Source organism: Scomber japonicus, chromosome 15, assembly GCF_027409825.1.
Source record: "Scomber japonicus isolate fScoJap1 chromosome 15, fScoJap1.pri, whole genome shotgun sequence".
Lineage (NCBI taxonomy): Eukaryota > Metazoa > Chordata > Actinopteri > Scombriformes > Scombridae > Scomber > Scomber japonicus.
In genome coordinates, this window is record NC_070592.1 from 24,908,392 (window position 1) to 24,925,425 (window position 17,034).

At 39.0% G+C, this 17,034-nt stretch overlaps 1 protein-coding gene across 1 annotated transcript in view; it reads right to left on the reverse strand.

Annotated features, from left to right (window-relative positions):
• fam135b (family with sequence similarity 135 member B) overlaps positions 1 to 17,034 on the reverse strand; it is a 35,383-nt gene that overhangs the window by 11,958 nt on the left and 6,391 nt on the right. Inside the window, exons 3-6 of the mRNA XM_053334340.1 lie at positions 10,567 to 10,706; positions 6,015 to 6,085; positions 4,698 to 4,871; positions 3,535 to 3,661 (exon numbers count right to left, since the gene is read on the reverse strand). Coding sequence (XP_053190315.1) covers positions 3,535 to 3,661; positions 4,698 to 4,871; positions 6,015 to 6,085; positions 10,567 to 10,706 — 512 coding nt within the window. The remainder of the gene's footprint in view (positions 1 to 3,534; positions 3,662 to 4,697; positions 4,872 to 6,014; positions 6,086 to 10,566; positions 10,707 to 17,034) is intronic.

Consider the following 17,034-nt stretch of genomic DNA (forward strand, 5'->3'; position numbering starts at 1 on the left):
TGTAAAAGCAGATCAATAAGTATGTGCGGCACAGGAGGATGTAACGCATCACTGTTATGACCTTTAAAAGTTCACAAGGATGGGAACTTCACTCAAAATCCAGGGCATCAGGGCATCCTAGCAATTTGGGACTTGAGTAAAGGGTATGACAAAGTAACCTTTAAGAAAGTTATTACGAAACTGGAAATCAAACCTGTTGAGATAAAATCATACACTGACTAATTTTTTTTTTTTTTTGAACTAGGGTTCAAAACTAAACGCTGAAAGCAGATTGACTTGATGCATATGATGCTGAATAAAATAAAACAGCTCAAGTATAGTATCCTCTGCTTTTTAGTGTATCACCTGAATACTGTATATGATCTGCAGTACAGGCCATATTGCCAGTAGATGGCTCTCTAACAATACAGGAAAAGATTGACTGTATTACAACACTACAATCTCCAGTACGTGTTGAGTATAACTCAAGTCTCTGTCTAAACAGCTACAAATCACCACAGACAGGATATGACTCTCATTTATCTTCTTGAGGAGTTAATGGCTTTATCCTCAAACATCAAACATTGTAGACATCAGCCGTCATACGTGGAGCCGGGGAGCCTTGAACGTGACCAGTGGCTGCCCTTATCTGCTGGTCCCTGACCTGCAACAGCTACCAGCAGAGTTCTTCCCATGGCTGGGATGGTTTGGTAGCGCCAGTGGGGCTCAGAGCTTTGAAGAGGCATGTAATGCCTGAGTATCTGGGGATGTACTGTAATTTGCCCCAAGCAAGTTCAGTCTCCGGCCCTATCATCATACCTGTGTGCGCTCTGTAATTGCAGCAGTGCTGTATACCCTAACCAGGAAGGAACATCTGTATGTTTACTTTCATAATTCTCTTTACCTTTATAGAGGCCCGCAAGGATCTGTGACCAAAGGGCAAAGAAAAATAGCTATTTTTCTGTATGAACTAGTCATTATCCTAAAACCATAGTTTCGGTCTGCACTGACAATGCTTGGGATGTGCCCCAGTTCTAACTCACCTGACATGAGAAATTCTGCTTTTGTTTGTTGCTGTAAATGCAGCTTTTACAGTTCATCATTACAATGTGCTGTAGTGGTTTCCCAGAGTCAAAACACTGCTGCTGTCATACATATTTTGTACTAGTGGAAAATGCATGAGTTTTGACTTGTTATCTTCACCAACCATGTATTACATCTGCAAAAAAGACCAAGGATGCTCATGTATCTCACTTCGAACGGTATAATTTCCCATTGAGAGAACTTTTTCTTTCCTTTTGAGATGTACTTCAGCTGATATCAATGGAAACCTACATGTGATTTTTTTTTTCCCAAGAAAAAAAACAGCATAACACTTTGAGGAAATGCTGCAGTATTAAGGGGAAAGTGCTGAAAACGTAGCGTAGCCCCAGGTTAAAAGCTCTAAATAAATAAAGGTGAGGGAGGAGGTGGCGTTCTGTGTAGATTTCACCTGCAGCTATGTGGTACGTGGCAGTTGCTAGCAGAACTCATTAATGTGATCAAACGAAACCCCCCCGCTTGGCTAAACACAGAGCTTATTAAAGTGCCCAGCTAGGGGTGGGAGTAAAAACCAGGAGAGGTGGGGGGGCAATCGGGGCGCTCATTAAGATTTATAGTGTAGACTGACGTCCACAGGGACTTGAGAGATCCACGTTACAGAAGGATGAAAAAACAGAACCAACACCTTTAAGTAGGGATAACCTGGTACAGACAGATAAAACTAAAGATAAGAGATAGTTCTGAAAACCTTACCTAGCTGTGTCCATACTACATACTGTAATAATGCTAAGTAGATTTTAATATGGTGACACTGGTAGATGATGAAATATACTCAAAAATGTCAATGAGCATGCTAAATCTGCGTGTTGAAACAACTCCAGGAAGATGTCAAAAAAGTTACAGCCACGATAACAGTTCTGTAAGACTGTACTTAGTCTGGACACAGCAGTTCTTTACGCTAAATATTAATATCAACATGCTAACACTGTCACAATGACGATGCTAACATGAATGTATTAGATTTCATTGCACTCCATACAATAGTTGAGTTATTTCAGTTTGGGCCAAACTACAGTTAGAGGTCTGACAACCAATGCCACTCCCAAAACATGTGTCTGTCTTTATAAAGCCATTTTGCTTTGTCTGTGAAATTTAATTGACGGCTTGACGTCTGAATTAAATGGAGCAAACATTGTGTTATTTCCTGTTATAAAACAGTAAAGCATGCTGACCTAATCTTAAAGGAACATTCTGGTAAAATGTGCTAATTTTCTTCTGGCCGTGAGTTGGATGATACCACCATTATGACTGTACAGTAACTATGTAGCTAGAGCCAGGAGATTCTTAGCTTAGCTTAGCATATATCAGAAAGTAAAGGGGAACGTCTAGCCTAATGACTTACCCCGAGAAAAGGAAAAAACATTCATGTCTGGTTATACAGGGGCGATGGGACTTCCCTATATTGTATTTCCATACAAGAATTTCATATAACTGTATTTTAACTCTAGATGTGCTCTAGAAGAGCTTTTCAACTAAATACAGTATGACGTCTATGAAGATTAGTTCATGTAATCTGTATGTAGTATGGATTTAGAACACATCTACTCTTGGTAGAAAAGAATTGGCTAAATGTTGGAGACTAAACCAGATCAAGAAAATATATAATTTCACTGAAATTTGATCTATCAACATTTATCATTGTAGATATTTTGGGTTTAACCCAATCAATGAAAACAAGACCAGATTATGTGTAGAAAAGTTATTTTATCAGCTACCTAAAATGAATAAAGTCCCTTTGTAACAGCTGAGTGATTTTGCAGCAGCTGATACTTAAATAAATTGAACTATATGTTAAGGTTACAAAGAGTCATAAAGTAATTGAGTTCTTGTAAAGTAAGATATATATATATAGTCAGGATTAATCATTATGATAATAATTGGATTAATGGATCGCTCATTGTGCAGTTGTGCAGCTTAACTGTTCTGTTAATGAGCACATAGGCATGAGAGGGAGGCCACAAGCCTACACCATCGTTTCTAGGGAGAGCTGATATCATTTCCAGATGCTAAGCTTGGAGCCTGCATGCCTGGGCAGGTGGGTTAATCAGATATTATGAAAAGCCACAGTGCAGCCCGTAATAATCTCTGTGCTGGTCCCTGGTCTCTAAACCCCCATGGAGCCCTGACCAATGACCGATTCTGAAGATGAGGCTCAGGCAGGTCCAGGATCTATAATCCAGATCAGAACTGTCTGCTCAGCTCTTGGGCTGAATCCTGTTTCTTGTATGACATGCCAAAACAAATCACAGCTAAATCCATCGGTCTCTGTCCCTAAACTGAGATCACGTTTACGTCACCATTTGGCATTTAGCTGCTTGCTTACAAAGAAAAGGGAACAACCAGCTAAATGGGAACAATGTCTGACTCATTTTGAGCAGTTTTCAGCTTTGTGCAAAAGAATGGGTTTTGACTTTTCTATTTGAACGCTGTCGAACTGTTAAAAGGTTGAGATACCTCAGAGATGACAGGCTTGCAATAGCCAGCTCCGAACACAAGGTTCTCTACAGACATGGCAGATGGGTCGCTTGCACTCTCTGGTGAGCCCTTTCCCAGCCAGGAGCCCTTCCCTGTACGGGCAAAGCTGGAGAGAGAACAGGGAGGACACATGCAGGGACAAATCATGAGTGTGTACGCGTGTAAAGGAGGATAGTTAAGCTGAGAGACGGGAGCTGCTACTGTTCTAATCAATCAAGTGCTGCAGTAATCTATGTAATGCATGGCTAAACACTAACTTTTTGATATTGACATCTAAATTCATCAGATAAGTGTTTGGAAAACTATCCACTTAAGCAGCTAACCAATAAACTCGGGTGTCTGCCAAAACAAAGACAAGGAGGACAAAGCTATGCTAGCAGTTAATTCGAGCAGTTCTTTTCACTCTAGAGTTTGTGTCCAAAAACGCAAATTATAGTTTTCAACTTTAAATCTCAACAGTGTTTACAGTTCTACATTGAGTTAAGTTTGTAGGGTGGTGTCTTTTTTAGGCTTTCCAAGACCAAAAACACAAGTGCAAAAGTTAAAAACAGTGTTTGTTTGCTTACTTGTGAGCTGCATATGTTAGAATGTCTGGCTAACTAGCTTGCTACCTAACCAATCTTTCAAAACCAAAGAGCCTATCATTAGCTAACTTAAAATAGTATGTGGGGATTATGTCCTTATTCATTGTGTTCTATTTCCTAACTGTGTGGAAGGCGGTCCTGTGTGGAAGGTGGTCCTGGACACTATCAGAGTTAAGGCTTACGTAAGAAGTTTTCTGCTTATGTTAGAAAACAAAGCATGGATTTCAAATCAGACAGCAAGAGTGTCTTAAACTGCTGTAAAAAAAAAAAAAAAAAAAAAGGTACCCTAACCCTCACCCTTATATTAGCATTTTCACCCAACTCATGGAGGTAACATTACCTTAATTATCTTGCTAGCTGATTAAATCTGTCAGCAACAATTGCCATGAGAGCTAGAATGGAAACCTTGACTGACGTAGCAACAGTAATTTGGAAGTCAGGGTTCAGTGAACGGTCAATTAGGCTCGGTGGGATCAGATGATATCAAAAGCCTTTGTGCTTTGTGTGATTTCAAAGTCTTTGACATGCAAATGTTTGCAAAACCCCACTTTGCTCTACCTGATTAGCGGCTGATGTAAGGCAACCAGTGACGCATGTATGGAGACAGAAATGACGGACAGGTGGAAGTAGTCAAACATGACGGGGACATGGTGGTGGAGGCCTCTCCGTGGGTGAAAGTGGAGGCTGAGGGTCCGGCTGCTGATCAGTGGGACAGTGACTATCTCTGCCAACCTGAGGAATGGAAGAAGAGAGACATATGTTAGACTGGAATGTTATTCAAAACTACAGGGAGTGTAGATTAATTAAAGGAGTTAAGCAATTTCATTACACATGCTAAAAAGGAATGTTTGTATCTATTGCATCTGACCCTGGAGAGTCTGTACTTTGGGTACTAACAGGTGCAACCCTTTACTAAAAGATATCTGAGAATGTTGACTGCTGCTCATTAATAATCATTAGTTAGTCATTATTAAGGACATGTGTATTGTCCTTGCAGTGAAGAGTCTGCAGCTTCACTGGAATAGTAATGCAGACTTAGTAGATCCCCCAAGGGGCACTGCTTATTTGGAGACCAGCAGCAGGTATGGGGTGAGTTAACTCTTTGGCCTCTACTATATAGATCCTAAGTAAGGCCCAATCCATATTGGACTATCCTGATGACCCCCTATAGAGGAAGTTTGAGCACTTACCTTCAGTCTGTAGGTATAGGCAGGTACCAAAATAGTCTTTATTGTTTGCCCGGCAATTAGTGGCCTGAATTTGTACTGATCTCTATACCAAAGCACTTTAAAGTGATTGATTGCACTGTTTGTCCCTGTAATGTGTCTTAATTGTTGCATTATGTGATTGTGTTTTTTTATGATAAATGTGTTTTTTTATATACCTGGCTGTAGCCAAATTAACCCTGGTTGGATAATAAAGTGACCTCAATTGACTATTTTCTATAGTAACTCTTAGACACAGTTCACTCCTTTGTAGAATTGACAAGTACTATCATCACACAGGTATGACAAAAATGGCATGACAATAGGTTTGAAGGATTTAATGCAGAAACACATTAACAAACACAAATGCACAGCTGTTGGTTGATACCAGAGTGGTGCTCCAACAAAAAATGTGTGTTTTGCTGCATGCACTAATGCAAACTGCACACTCATCCTTCTATTTGTCCCAGGCAAACTGACAAATCACAGTAATCACGTATTGCTAGCACAAAGTTGTGATCAGGTGCTTAAAGAGATTGCTATGAGCCAAAAGACATAACAGCCCCTATTATGCCTGGTTTGCATTCTCACTCTTCCATAAAAGCAGCACTAGGGAAAAGTCCCTTTCAGACACACACACACACACACACACACACGTTTCAAAACCTACTGTTGCTCATTGTCTGTGAAATGAAGATCAAGCTTCAACTGGAAGTCCACCTCACTCAAGGCTTCCTCCACCTGCAAGACATTGGTTAGAGAGGTTAGATGAAATAATGGAAAGGGACTTTGTCAAAGAACTCTAAATGTTTAATGGGGGAAAACATACAGGAGGGAGTCAAACCAACTAAAATGTTTTAGTAAGGCGTAGGATCACCAGAGACCTCTACAACTTAAAATCTCCTTAGTATTGATTCTACCCGTCCCTAGGACTCTTCTGAAGATATTCCCTTATCTGGTGTTTTTCCTACTGTTTAATTTCCAGGCAAAATAAGTTGGTTGACATTGGCAACACAATAATATTACAGCCACAATATATTTCAATGGCATACTATATGTAATGTGCTCCATCTTTAAAATTCACATAAAACGCATGATTAATGTTACAGAAAGATCATGGTTACAGTTAATAAAAAGTTGAACATTAACTGAAGGTCTACAGGACGCCATCTCTGGTCTCAGGCAATAAACTCTGCCGCATTACCCATCCTAACACCTTTACTTTCCATCTCCATCTCACTACATGAAAAGCTGTCTACTTCTTGTGGTGGGATTGAATGTCGGCACTGGTTGTAAATCATGATATGTATATAAATGATTGGGATACTGGGATGCAGAGTCACAAACAGTATATGTTCATTTTTTTCCCATTTACCTTAAGCTAAAGATGAGACGCCCCATACAATTTATTTAGAATGCACTTCAGTCATCTTTGTTTGGAGAGCTCGCTATAGCATCTTATAATAAAGAGATGTTCCCAGTAAGTTTAAGTAAGTTTATCTAGTGTGACAGTAATCAACTTCTATTCCATTTCTTTTCATTATCTCTTTAACAATCGCTTGACAATATTGTATAATTCCAAGAAGCCCAAGTCCAATTTTTACCATATTGTCACCAGCATTGATTTTACCAATTAGAGCCTCTTGGTATGATTTTCAGCTTTGAAGTCACAAAATATTGGATTATGTTCTTCTAACAGAACTCATGCCAGGACTTTGAATATGTGGTTTTTGTCTTTCCCATAATTCAAATCCTCCTCACTCATCTCCAGGCCAGATTCTCTCCTTCTTTCTTTCTCTCTCATTTCCTTTCAATTTGGCCTGTTGGGTAATATTTTGGACTTTGAACAGTCATTTGGTGTTATGGTGATGGTGATGAGGGGTGCAATCAAACATGTTTGGGCAAGATCTCCCATAGGTGTTAAGCTGGGTTGACACCTTTTCCCTGCGAAGGCCATAGCATATGATTCACATCATTTTCATTCTCGTCACTGAGCCCTCAAGCTAAAGCATCTGAATTTTTTGTTGTTGTATTTATTCATGTTTTTCCTTTCATTTTGTCACTCATCTGTATGTACAGGATAAAATAATATGAATCAGCAAAGAGTAAACAACCAGCGGGAACATTTACAGTACATTACATCCAGTGGGTTGTAGATGAATACTGCTATTTGGCATGCAAACTAAATGTAACCAACCTTGTTTGCAATGCTGAATTAGACACATCAAAGTTCTGCATATGTTCTCTGTGTGCTCTTTACTAACTGAAATTCTGTAGTTCTTTTTATCTAATGTAGGTTGAACAGAATTACTCTCATGTTCAAAGTGCCATAGTTCATGCTTTATGGAAATGAACAGAACCTATTAAAATTTGAACAACAAAGTGGAAAGACAAAAAAGGCGTGAGAAAACTACAAAAGGTGGAGCCGAGAGGGGAAGTAATGAATTCTTTTGAAGATTGAGGTGCAACGATGTTAATTATAATAAAAGGATAGACACAGATCATCCTCTCCTTCTCCGCACATTTGTCTAAAACAAACACACCCACATACACAATCACACATTCGGTAAACACATACATCTTTCCAGTTCTGTCCAATATTGATGCTGGGATTGATTGAGCATACATACGGGTGTACACAGGGGAAATGAGAGGCTATTTTTGTCCATGCTATCTGTAGCTGTGAGCGGCAGATAACCTCCGGAAGGTTAATGAGTGGGGAGCCTTCGGGAGAGCTTACAGCTGAAATCTGATATGCCTTTAAGCTCCTCTGTCTCCACACCTCCACATGAATGCCTTCATTTAATGAAATCTTCTAAAATTAGGAGTGCAGAGTAATGTGAGACAGAATATTCCGACTGAAGCCCAGATCCTCTACAGTCATTCAGGCATCTTCTGTAGACATGTATGTCATGGAGTACATAGGCAATGGTGCGAGGTAGTGTCAATATATGAGCTACGACTATCATATGGATGATTAGCTTTGAGTGGAACCATCTTAACCCCCTCTCTCTCAGCCTTGGGCCTGTCTCATCGCTGTCACCCCTAATCAATTTGAGCTCCATTGGCTCCCAACAACAAAGAGAGGCAGAGTGGATTTTCAGGGTCGCGCCCACGGTGAAACCGTAGAGGACAGTACATCAATAACTGTCTGGACGGTTTACACGTCCGATCATCTGAACCTACACAGCCAGTCTGAGACGCAGATTTACATTTGTCTGTCAATTAATTCCAAGAGGCAAGTTTTCGAACTCTATAAGGGTTCATGCTAAATGGTTGTATATGACATTCTGGGGATCTAGAGGCCCAAATTATACCTAATCTTATAAATACTTCTTCAAAACCATCAATATCACTTGTTTTCTTTTTAAAAGCTAAAAAGAAGAAAAAAAAACAACAACTAGTAGCTTCCCGAAAAGTACATTCAAGGTGGTTATATCAGAAGCCAATTCTGTTGGTGGCTTCAATCATTGTTATTGATTTTGCACTTACTCTGTCAATTGCTAAGATTTCTTGCCTTTGAGAGTCTCTTTAAGGCCTGTACTCATCACTGTTGTTAAATCTACGCTAGGACTAATAACTACTGGCTACAAATGCCAGAACAGATCATCACAACTGTTCATCAATTTGCTTATGCCTCTGTTTGCTACACTTTCAGCACTTTGCAGAGGGAGGGGCTTTGCTGTGTTGTTGTGAAGCACAACAATCAATAGTTCCCAGGATCTGCAGTGATGAGGTCTGTGGCAAAAGGTTTAACACTGTGTCTATGCAGGCGGTGTAGTTAAAGTAAGTACATCAGTAGTGCAGCAGCAGCAGCTTCAGTCCTCCATCAGTGTATACTCAGGATGTGTTCAGGCACTGTGTAGGTCACCCGCTTTTTGGCAGCGTTCAAACCCTAATACACAACCCCTGTAATTATGTGTGTAAAAGGTAATAAATTTTAGACTTGAATCATAAAAATGCACCTTGGATTGTGGTTTCACAGCCTGTGTAGACAGCTGTGAAGATAAAATTACAAGCGTGTTCCACTCGACTCAGACGGATGACCAAAAATTGTGACAGAACCACCTTCTGTCTAGACGAACCTTCAGAAGGTACATCAGACGGTTTCAACATGAAGTATGTCTTTCTGTGTTCGAAGAGGCAGTGATAGTACAGGCATATACATTTCCTGTGACTAGCTAATAGCTGTCTGACATAAGATGGACAGATTCTCCATGTTTCTTACATCGAGCTCAGGCCATGTTTCCACAGAAACATACAACATAGAATTCCGATAGCTCCCAATTTGCGGTTCGACTTTGACTTCATCTACCAGCTTGTGAGATAAATCTTTAACTCAACTGCTCACAACAGAGACATATGAAACACGATCAAGATCTATTTCTCTCTTCTTGTTTCTTCCTCTCATTTATAGGGTCCTGAGGGGTCCACGCTGCCTGGGTGATACAGCGGACTTGCTATAAGCCTCCCAACAACGTAGTCAGCAAGCGGAAGAACCATGCTCATCAACCTTTATTCTTAATAAATCATTAGTGCATCTTGCTTTTGGTGTGGTATAGTAAAAAGGTGTAGATTACACATACAAGTAACTCAAATGAGCATCAGACATGCTAATGTATGGCAAACTTTAAGAATCTGTTGTAACACTCCTCCTAGTGGCCAGAAAATGCAACATGTGTTGTTAGCTGCTTTTGAGACATGGAGTTACTGGTGATGTCTGAGTCCATAAAGCTGCTAAATGTGAGCAAAATATTTTTAGAGTATTTCCAGAGTATTATTACTATTCCTTCAATCAGCATGATGATATTACTTCTTCATTACATACTGCAGTTATGTTAGATACCTGCTCTAATTACTTTAACTGACATAAAAAGGAGTACTGTTTGTGTGATAATAGGAGTGGCGACTCTAGCAGAAACTTGTGTAGGAGGAAGCGGAGGATGAATAACTGCATGAATTAACATCCATTTAATATTTCAAAAGTGTTAAATGTGTTAAGATGCAGTCACAAGCAGCAGCTATGGAACAAACTATCATGCAGCTGTTTTCACTGTAAATCTGTCATTCATTATACAGCTAGATTGCTGATAAAATGCAAGCAATTAAATTATACTATGAATTCAGTAATTTTCTCTGTTGCTTTAACTAAAATATGTGCGAGCTTGTGTGTTTGTGTGTGTGTGTATGTCCATGTAGAAAATGTCACCAGCATGACTCACCCTTTCTCCATCCAATAGCAAGTGGACTTTGAAGATCATACAGTCATTCACCGCAATCTCCTCATTTCTGTAAAGGATCTGAAATATCCGGCTGAACACGGTGCCATCGTAAACCCCCGGCGAGCTGAAACTGCATTCTCCTGATGTGGGACACAACAACATACAAAATGACTACCAGCTGTAACAGTTGATTAATTGAACTGTAACAGTCAGCATGCAGGTTTAACAACAGATATAACACATACCACGTGTCCTTTTAAATAATAAAACATGACCATGATTATGATAACTTAAAATAAAGCCAGGTCTTTGATTTAACAGATGTATCACCTGATATTTACAGTGTTCACTGAGATTAGTGAATAAGTCCCCAGATTTGAAAATGCATAATAACACTCACGAATGTATAATCTGACATTTTCAAATGTTTACCAGGATTTGTAAGGGATCTGAGTAGATGTACTTGGATCTGGAAATGTGCACCAAGATTGTCTCCAGGCTTCAAATGTGAATTAGCAGCTCATGTTTGATCCAATTAAGTCGTTTTCCATATCCCTGTACTCTCAAGTCAGCTTCCTTTTCAAGTACAGGCTCATTAAAGGATGGGTTCACAATTTTTCAAGTCTATCTTAAAATTAATCAGTAAGGTGCCCAACAGACCTTTGAAATAGGTTTTTCTTGCTGTAATCATTCCTCTTGACCATTAGAAGATCATTTCATAATGCACTTACAATGTAAGTGATGGGGTCAAAGCCACAGCCCTCCTTCTGTGCAAAAATGTATTTAAAAGTTGATTTGAAGCTAATATGCTAAGCTAATATGAAGCTTCTGCCGTCCAAATGAGTCAAATCGAGTAGATATGTTTCAACATTACAGTCTTTTTAGTGCCAAAGTCCCTCTTTCTGTTACTATACTTCCACCACAGCTCAACAGGGAAACACTAAGAGGGAATTTGATGCTAAAAAGACTGTAAATGTGTCAGATATCCACTTGATATGACTGACTCACACTGCTGAAGCCTCATATAAGCTTCAGATCAACTTTTAAATGACTGCGTGGACACACTGTACATTTTGGCCCCTACAGAGCCGCCCTGGGGTCACATGCTAGAAAAAAAACTTGATGTGTAAATCTGTGCAAACGGATTTGTAAAGTGTGCCCTCGGATTCTCAATCCATGTGCACGGATTACATGGTCTCTTCAGTTCTTTAGCGAATGGACCTGCCTTGCATGGACTGCAGACACCACATCCGCCCTGTAAATTCAATTTCATCCAGATTTAAGAGCAGATTGCTGCATGACTGCTCATCTCAATGTTGGTTTTCAGGTGACAGCACAATAAATGCTAAATCATACTGTACATAAAGGCAGTAAAACTCCAAAAATACAAAGTGATCGTTATCGTTAAATCTGCTGTACCTCGACATTCTATATGAAAGTCTGGTGTACTAACCATCCAACCATTCATCATTCGCCATTTAGAAACCTGTATTCACAAATTGTGAATCCAAGGGCATACTTTACAAATCTATGAGCATGGATAGTGAATCAAAGGACACAGTGCAGAAATCTAAGTTTTTTTCCTTCCACTTGACCCCAGGGGGACTCCGTAGAATCCCATCACTTACATTGAAAGCACATTTTGAAGGGGATCTTATAATAGTCAGTATGAACAGGAGGAATGATAACAGCAAGGAAAACCTCTTTCACTGTTTACAGTTGCATTACATGTCAACCTATCCTTTAACATACACAATGCCATGTATAATCAACAAAATCCCTTTGACCAAGATATTGGCTTTAATGTATGGTTCCTTATATGGAAATATGTAGCAACTGCTGAAGCTAAAGATGAAAAACGTTAAGAGACTGTAGAACTGTTGATATGCCCTTATGAGAGAGCTTCTCAGCATGAACAAAAGCAACTGACTTATGGACATAAGTCTAATTTTATATGTGTGGTCCTGCATTGCGACTGGTGTCACAGTATTTTACACTTTGTCCTACAACATTCTCACTATTTCCACCTTTCATCTGCTGTTATAAAACAAGCGTTTATGAGTGAATGCATTTCGACAGCGAGCGATGTGGCGTGCATGGTCAAATTCCTTCTACTGCTATAAATATACTGTGCAAGGTCCTTTCTGCTGCACATTAGCTGAGAACCCTGGAAGGCCACAATACTGAAAGAAATGCGGCTAAATAAAACTGTTTTATTTGACACTTCAACAAGTGGCCTAACCAAAGGGAAGAAAAAAATGTAATAGCATGAAAAGAAGGCAAAAATACTTTCACTTTACTGGGTGGTCTAATAAGAATGAATACATATGAAGAAAAGACCTAAAGTAGACAAAATGAACACTGGGCCCAGCACTACTTTCATATACTTTGCAAATTATGACTATGCTTTCAATCAGATATTTAATTGCTGCAGTTTATGACACTTTCAGTATTAAAATATACTTGTGTTATTTAGATCAAGCGAAATGATTGCAATTAAATGTTATTAACAGGTCCTTAAGATCGTTTAAACTGAGCCACAGATGCTCAGTGATGCAGTGATGCTGGCAAATTACAGGCAACTTAATTTCACTCTGAAATAAATGATTTCCTTGCTTTCTAAATAAAAACAGTACAATAGACAATAGACTTAGAGTTTCTATAATTAAGGAAATGGCTTATCCACACTTACACCTGTAGTAGGGGTTTTTTGGTAAGATATACATTATCGGGAGTGGTTTTAGATGGGTGAACATTATCAAGCAAAGGAAAGAAATTGATTAACCAGATTGTGTGTGTAGGAACAAGAGCATTCATGGTTTATGCATATCACTGTGCATTTGCATTGCTGATAAACGAAACCCCTGCTGTTCCGATTTTCAACACTGATTTTCATGTCCTGACACGTTTCCGATACGATGGCTGTTTACTCTCTGCTACTTGCACATTTTCACCCGGCAGGGCTGCAGAGCTGCCGTCCAGCTGCGAGCCGTGAGAGGTCTTTGAAATCCCCCCGCTGAGGTTGTGCTCTTTTCTGTCTCAGTCTTCCCCTCCTTCTCTCCACAGGCCTCCTTCTGATAATGCTGTCACTACTTGCAGCATCAAGCAGCCCCAGCAAGGATGGCGGATGTGTGGGAGCATGAGCATGTTGTCAAAGTCTTGGTGGATGTGTGACAGAAACAGCGTAATCCCTTTAGGGATGCACTGTATGTGGAAGGAGTTGTAGCTCTATGTTAGCACTGACACCTCACAGTCAGGATGTCACTTTCATTTTTTGTTTTTTAACATGTTTCTTTGTGTTCATTTTGGTTTCATCCTGCTGTCTAAAGACATATAGGTTAGCTAGATTAAACTAGATTAGATCACATTCTGGATTGTGCGCAGGAATTAACATAAAATATTCTCTATGTGTGTTTGATTTAAAGGACTCCTCCTCTCCTCCAGGTGCTTCCATGCCCTCTATCCTTTGCTAGGTGGCCCATCAGTCTGACTAAATTCATGCTATGGGGTAATGCTATAGTTGCTCTTGCTACTTTCACACACTCCTTTGAATGTCAGTGGGTTTACAGGATTGATTGACGTTCCATTTTGTACTGAGGGAGCAGAAGTGATAAGACCCTGATAAGAGATCTGTGTGTGATTTCTGCTTTGTCCTTCATAACAAAGAGGGTTGCATACATGGGGAAAGGACATAAAAACATCTGGACATTGTAATGCAATCTCAAACAACACCCATACTATGAGTATTGCTTTTTTGAATTACACAATGTTATACTTTGGTTGAGACAGATCATTGTTATATTATATTGAGGTTGTAGGTTATGATATTGGTGCATTGTATTGCATCAGATGCATGTCGTAATGTGTACCAAATGTTTAGTCCCTCAGAATTGTTTTCAACATTACAGTATGTTTTTCCATGTTTAGTATATGGAAGTCCATTCCTGTGCTAATAATACTAATAATAGCCTACTAATACTACTACTACTAATAGTAAAAATAATAATTATAACACAATACAGATGCTACTACTACTAATAATAATAATAATAATAATGCTAATGATAATAGTAAAATAACTGTACTGTTATATACAGTTATATATACATACATGTCAAAATGTTAACTTACAAAATCCATTTTTGACTCACCTTTTCTTTTTTTGTAGTTTTAATCTTAGTAAGTCATGATTTAACTTACTAAATCAAACATGATGTATCATGTCATAATGTTAACTTATAAAATACATTTTTGACTTTTTTCCCCTTTTTTGTACTTTATAACTCATGCTTATTATCTTAGTATGTCATGGTTTTGACTTAATAAAATAAACATGATGTATTATATCATGTTTTTTTGTAAAATCTGTTTGTTTTTTTAATCAGAGACGGTCATGATTTGACTTAAACATTTGGATATAATGCACATTATAATTTGTGTCCTTATAAATCCCAATTTTTATCTATCATTTTGAATTAAAAAGTCATAATTTCTATTACTATTCTATTCTTGTCGATCAAAACAGTCCAGCTATTTTCTTTTTTCTTTTTCTGGCAGAAATGATCTTCCATACTGTCAAACAAAGTAACAAAACCAACAAAAATATTAACCCCACACTTTTGTTATCAGATATAAACATGATGGAAATGCATTCTCCTGCTGGCTTACATTTTTGCTGTAACACCCACTCAGTTATTGCATTATGGTGTATGGCAGTCCTCACAGGTGTCAGAGCGTTATCACATCCTGCACATTAAAACCTGCTGAAATGCCCCTAAGCTTTAGCCACAGTGATTCTGTGCTGGAAATAATCTTCTTACAGCCTCTGGTACTATACATCTGCTGTGTGTGAAAGTGTGCGTTTGTGTGTATATGCTAGTCACTCCCTATCAGTAAAACCCAACAAACTCTCAACACAGAGCTGTTCTTCATGATACTAATATGAAGGAGTATCTTAGTCCACGCGGTATGAGACACCAAAAGCAGCAATCCAGTTGTCCTGCTTAACAGTCTGACTTGAAAATCACCATGTTATTGAGCGTGAATCACAGTCATTAAATGCTTCAGTTAAGTGTTTGGCACGATCCTTCACACACAATTCATTTGTATGAAGGGCACAGACAATTGAAATGTCAAGCATACACTTTCACAGAGAACACAGTAAGGGATTATTTCCTGTGTCTGTGTATGATGAATGTATTGCCTCTTGCTGGCCGGAGCCCTGCCGCTTCTGTATTTATGCTCGGGATTCAGCCTGTGAGGTGTACAGGCTTAATACATGACCTTGTGGAAGGAGCTGCAAAGGGGAGGGGACGGACGGCAGCCTTCCAATTACAATATGGATATGATGCTTGCAGTTATGCTCCCTGCTGCAGTGTTCCTTATTTACCACATATGCTATTGCTGGGTGAAATACAGGACTGCAGTCGATGGATTAGATAAAGGCAGCGGAGCTTTGGATGAGCTATGGAGTATGCGAGGTGGTTTATGGAGTTGAATATAGGAATGTAATATCTGCATTTTATGGAGTATAGAAATATACCCTGAACATAGGAATCTAGTGGTAAATCTACCCATTAAGCCACATTGACGTATGTAAATCTTAAAAGAATAGCTTCCTTAAATTTAGGGAAATTCAGTCATTTGCTCTCTGGGATGAGAAGATCAATATAAATCTAATTGCTTTTTGTGTTTACCCCCAGCTCAGCATAAAGACTGGAAGATGGACGAAACAGATAAACTGGCTCTGTCCAAAGTGTGAAAAATATGCCGACCAACATCTCTACAGCAGTTTGAAATGAAAGGAACAAGAATGTGTAAGGTAGAGTACATGATGAAGCTGCTTTTGACACACAAGAGTTTATCTGCCCAGTGCTTCTGTACAGCCTCTCCAAGTATAGCATACGTTGACAGACACAATCGATAAGCACAGGCTTTGGTAGAAGTACCTGCACCATGGCACCAAACCTGGCAACCTAACAAATAATCAAAATTATTGATCTCTACTTAGAATGTGATAATTTAATTGAATCTTGCCCTAAAGCTGACGATGAAACAAACAAACAAAATATACAGCTCACACACTGCAGGGCTCCATTTTCCACTTATTTATTGCCCCAAGGTGACTTTTCAGGCAGCACAGCTATTCATCAGACACTAAGGCTGTATGTGGAATTCAGAAAACTGCCCAGTATGCCAACAGGGGTGTATATATATATATATATATATATACATTTTAAACTCTGGACAGAGCCAAGCTAGCTGTAAACTTCTACCTCTTCTCTTGCTAACGATAATGCTAACGATAATTCTAGGCTAACCACATTCTGAATCCAGCTTTGTACTACACATATAGACATGTGATTAATATTCTGTGTTGTCATTTCACCGGTAGAAAAAAATCAAATAAGCACATTTAACAAAACTATTCCCTTAATTATCTAGGTAGCATTTTACTTTGGAAGTATA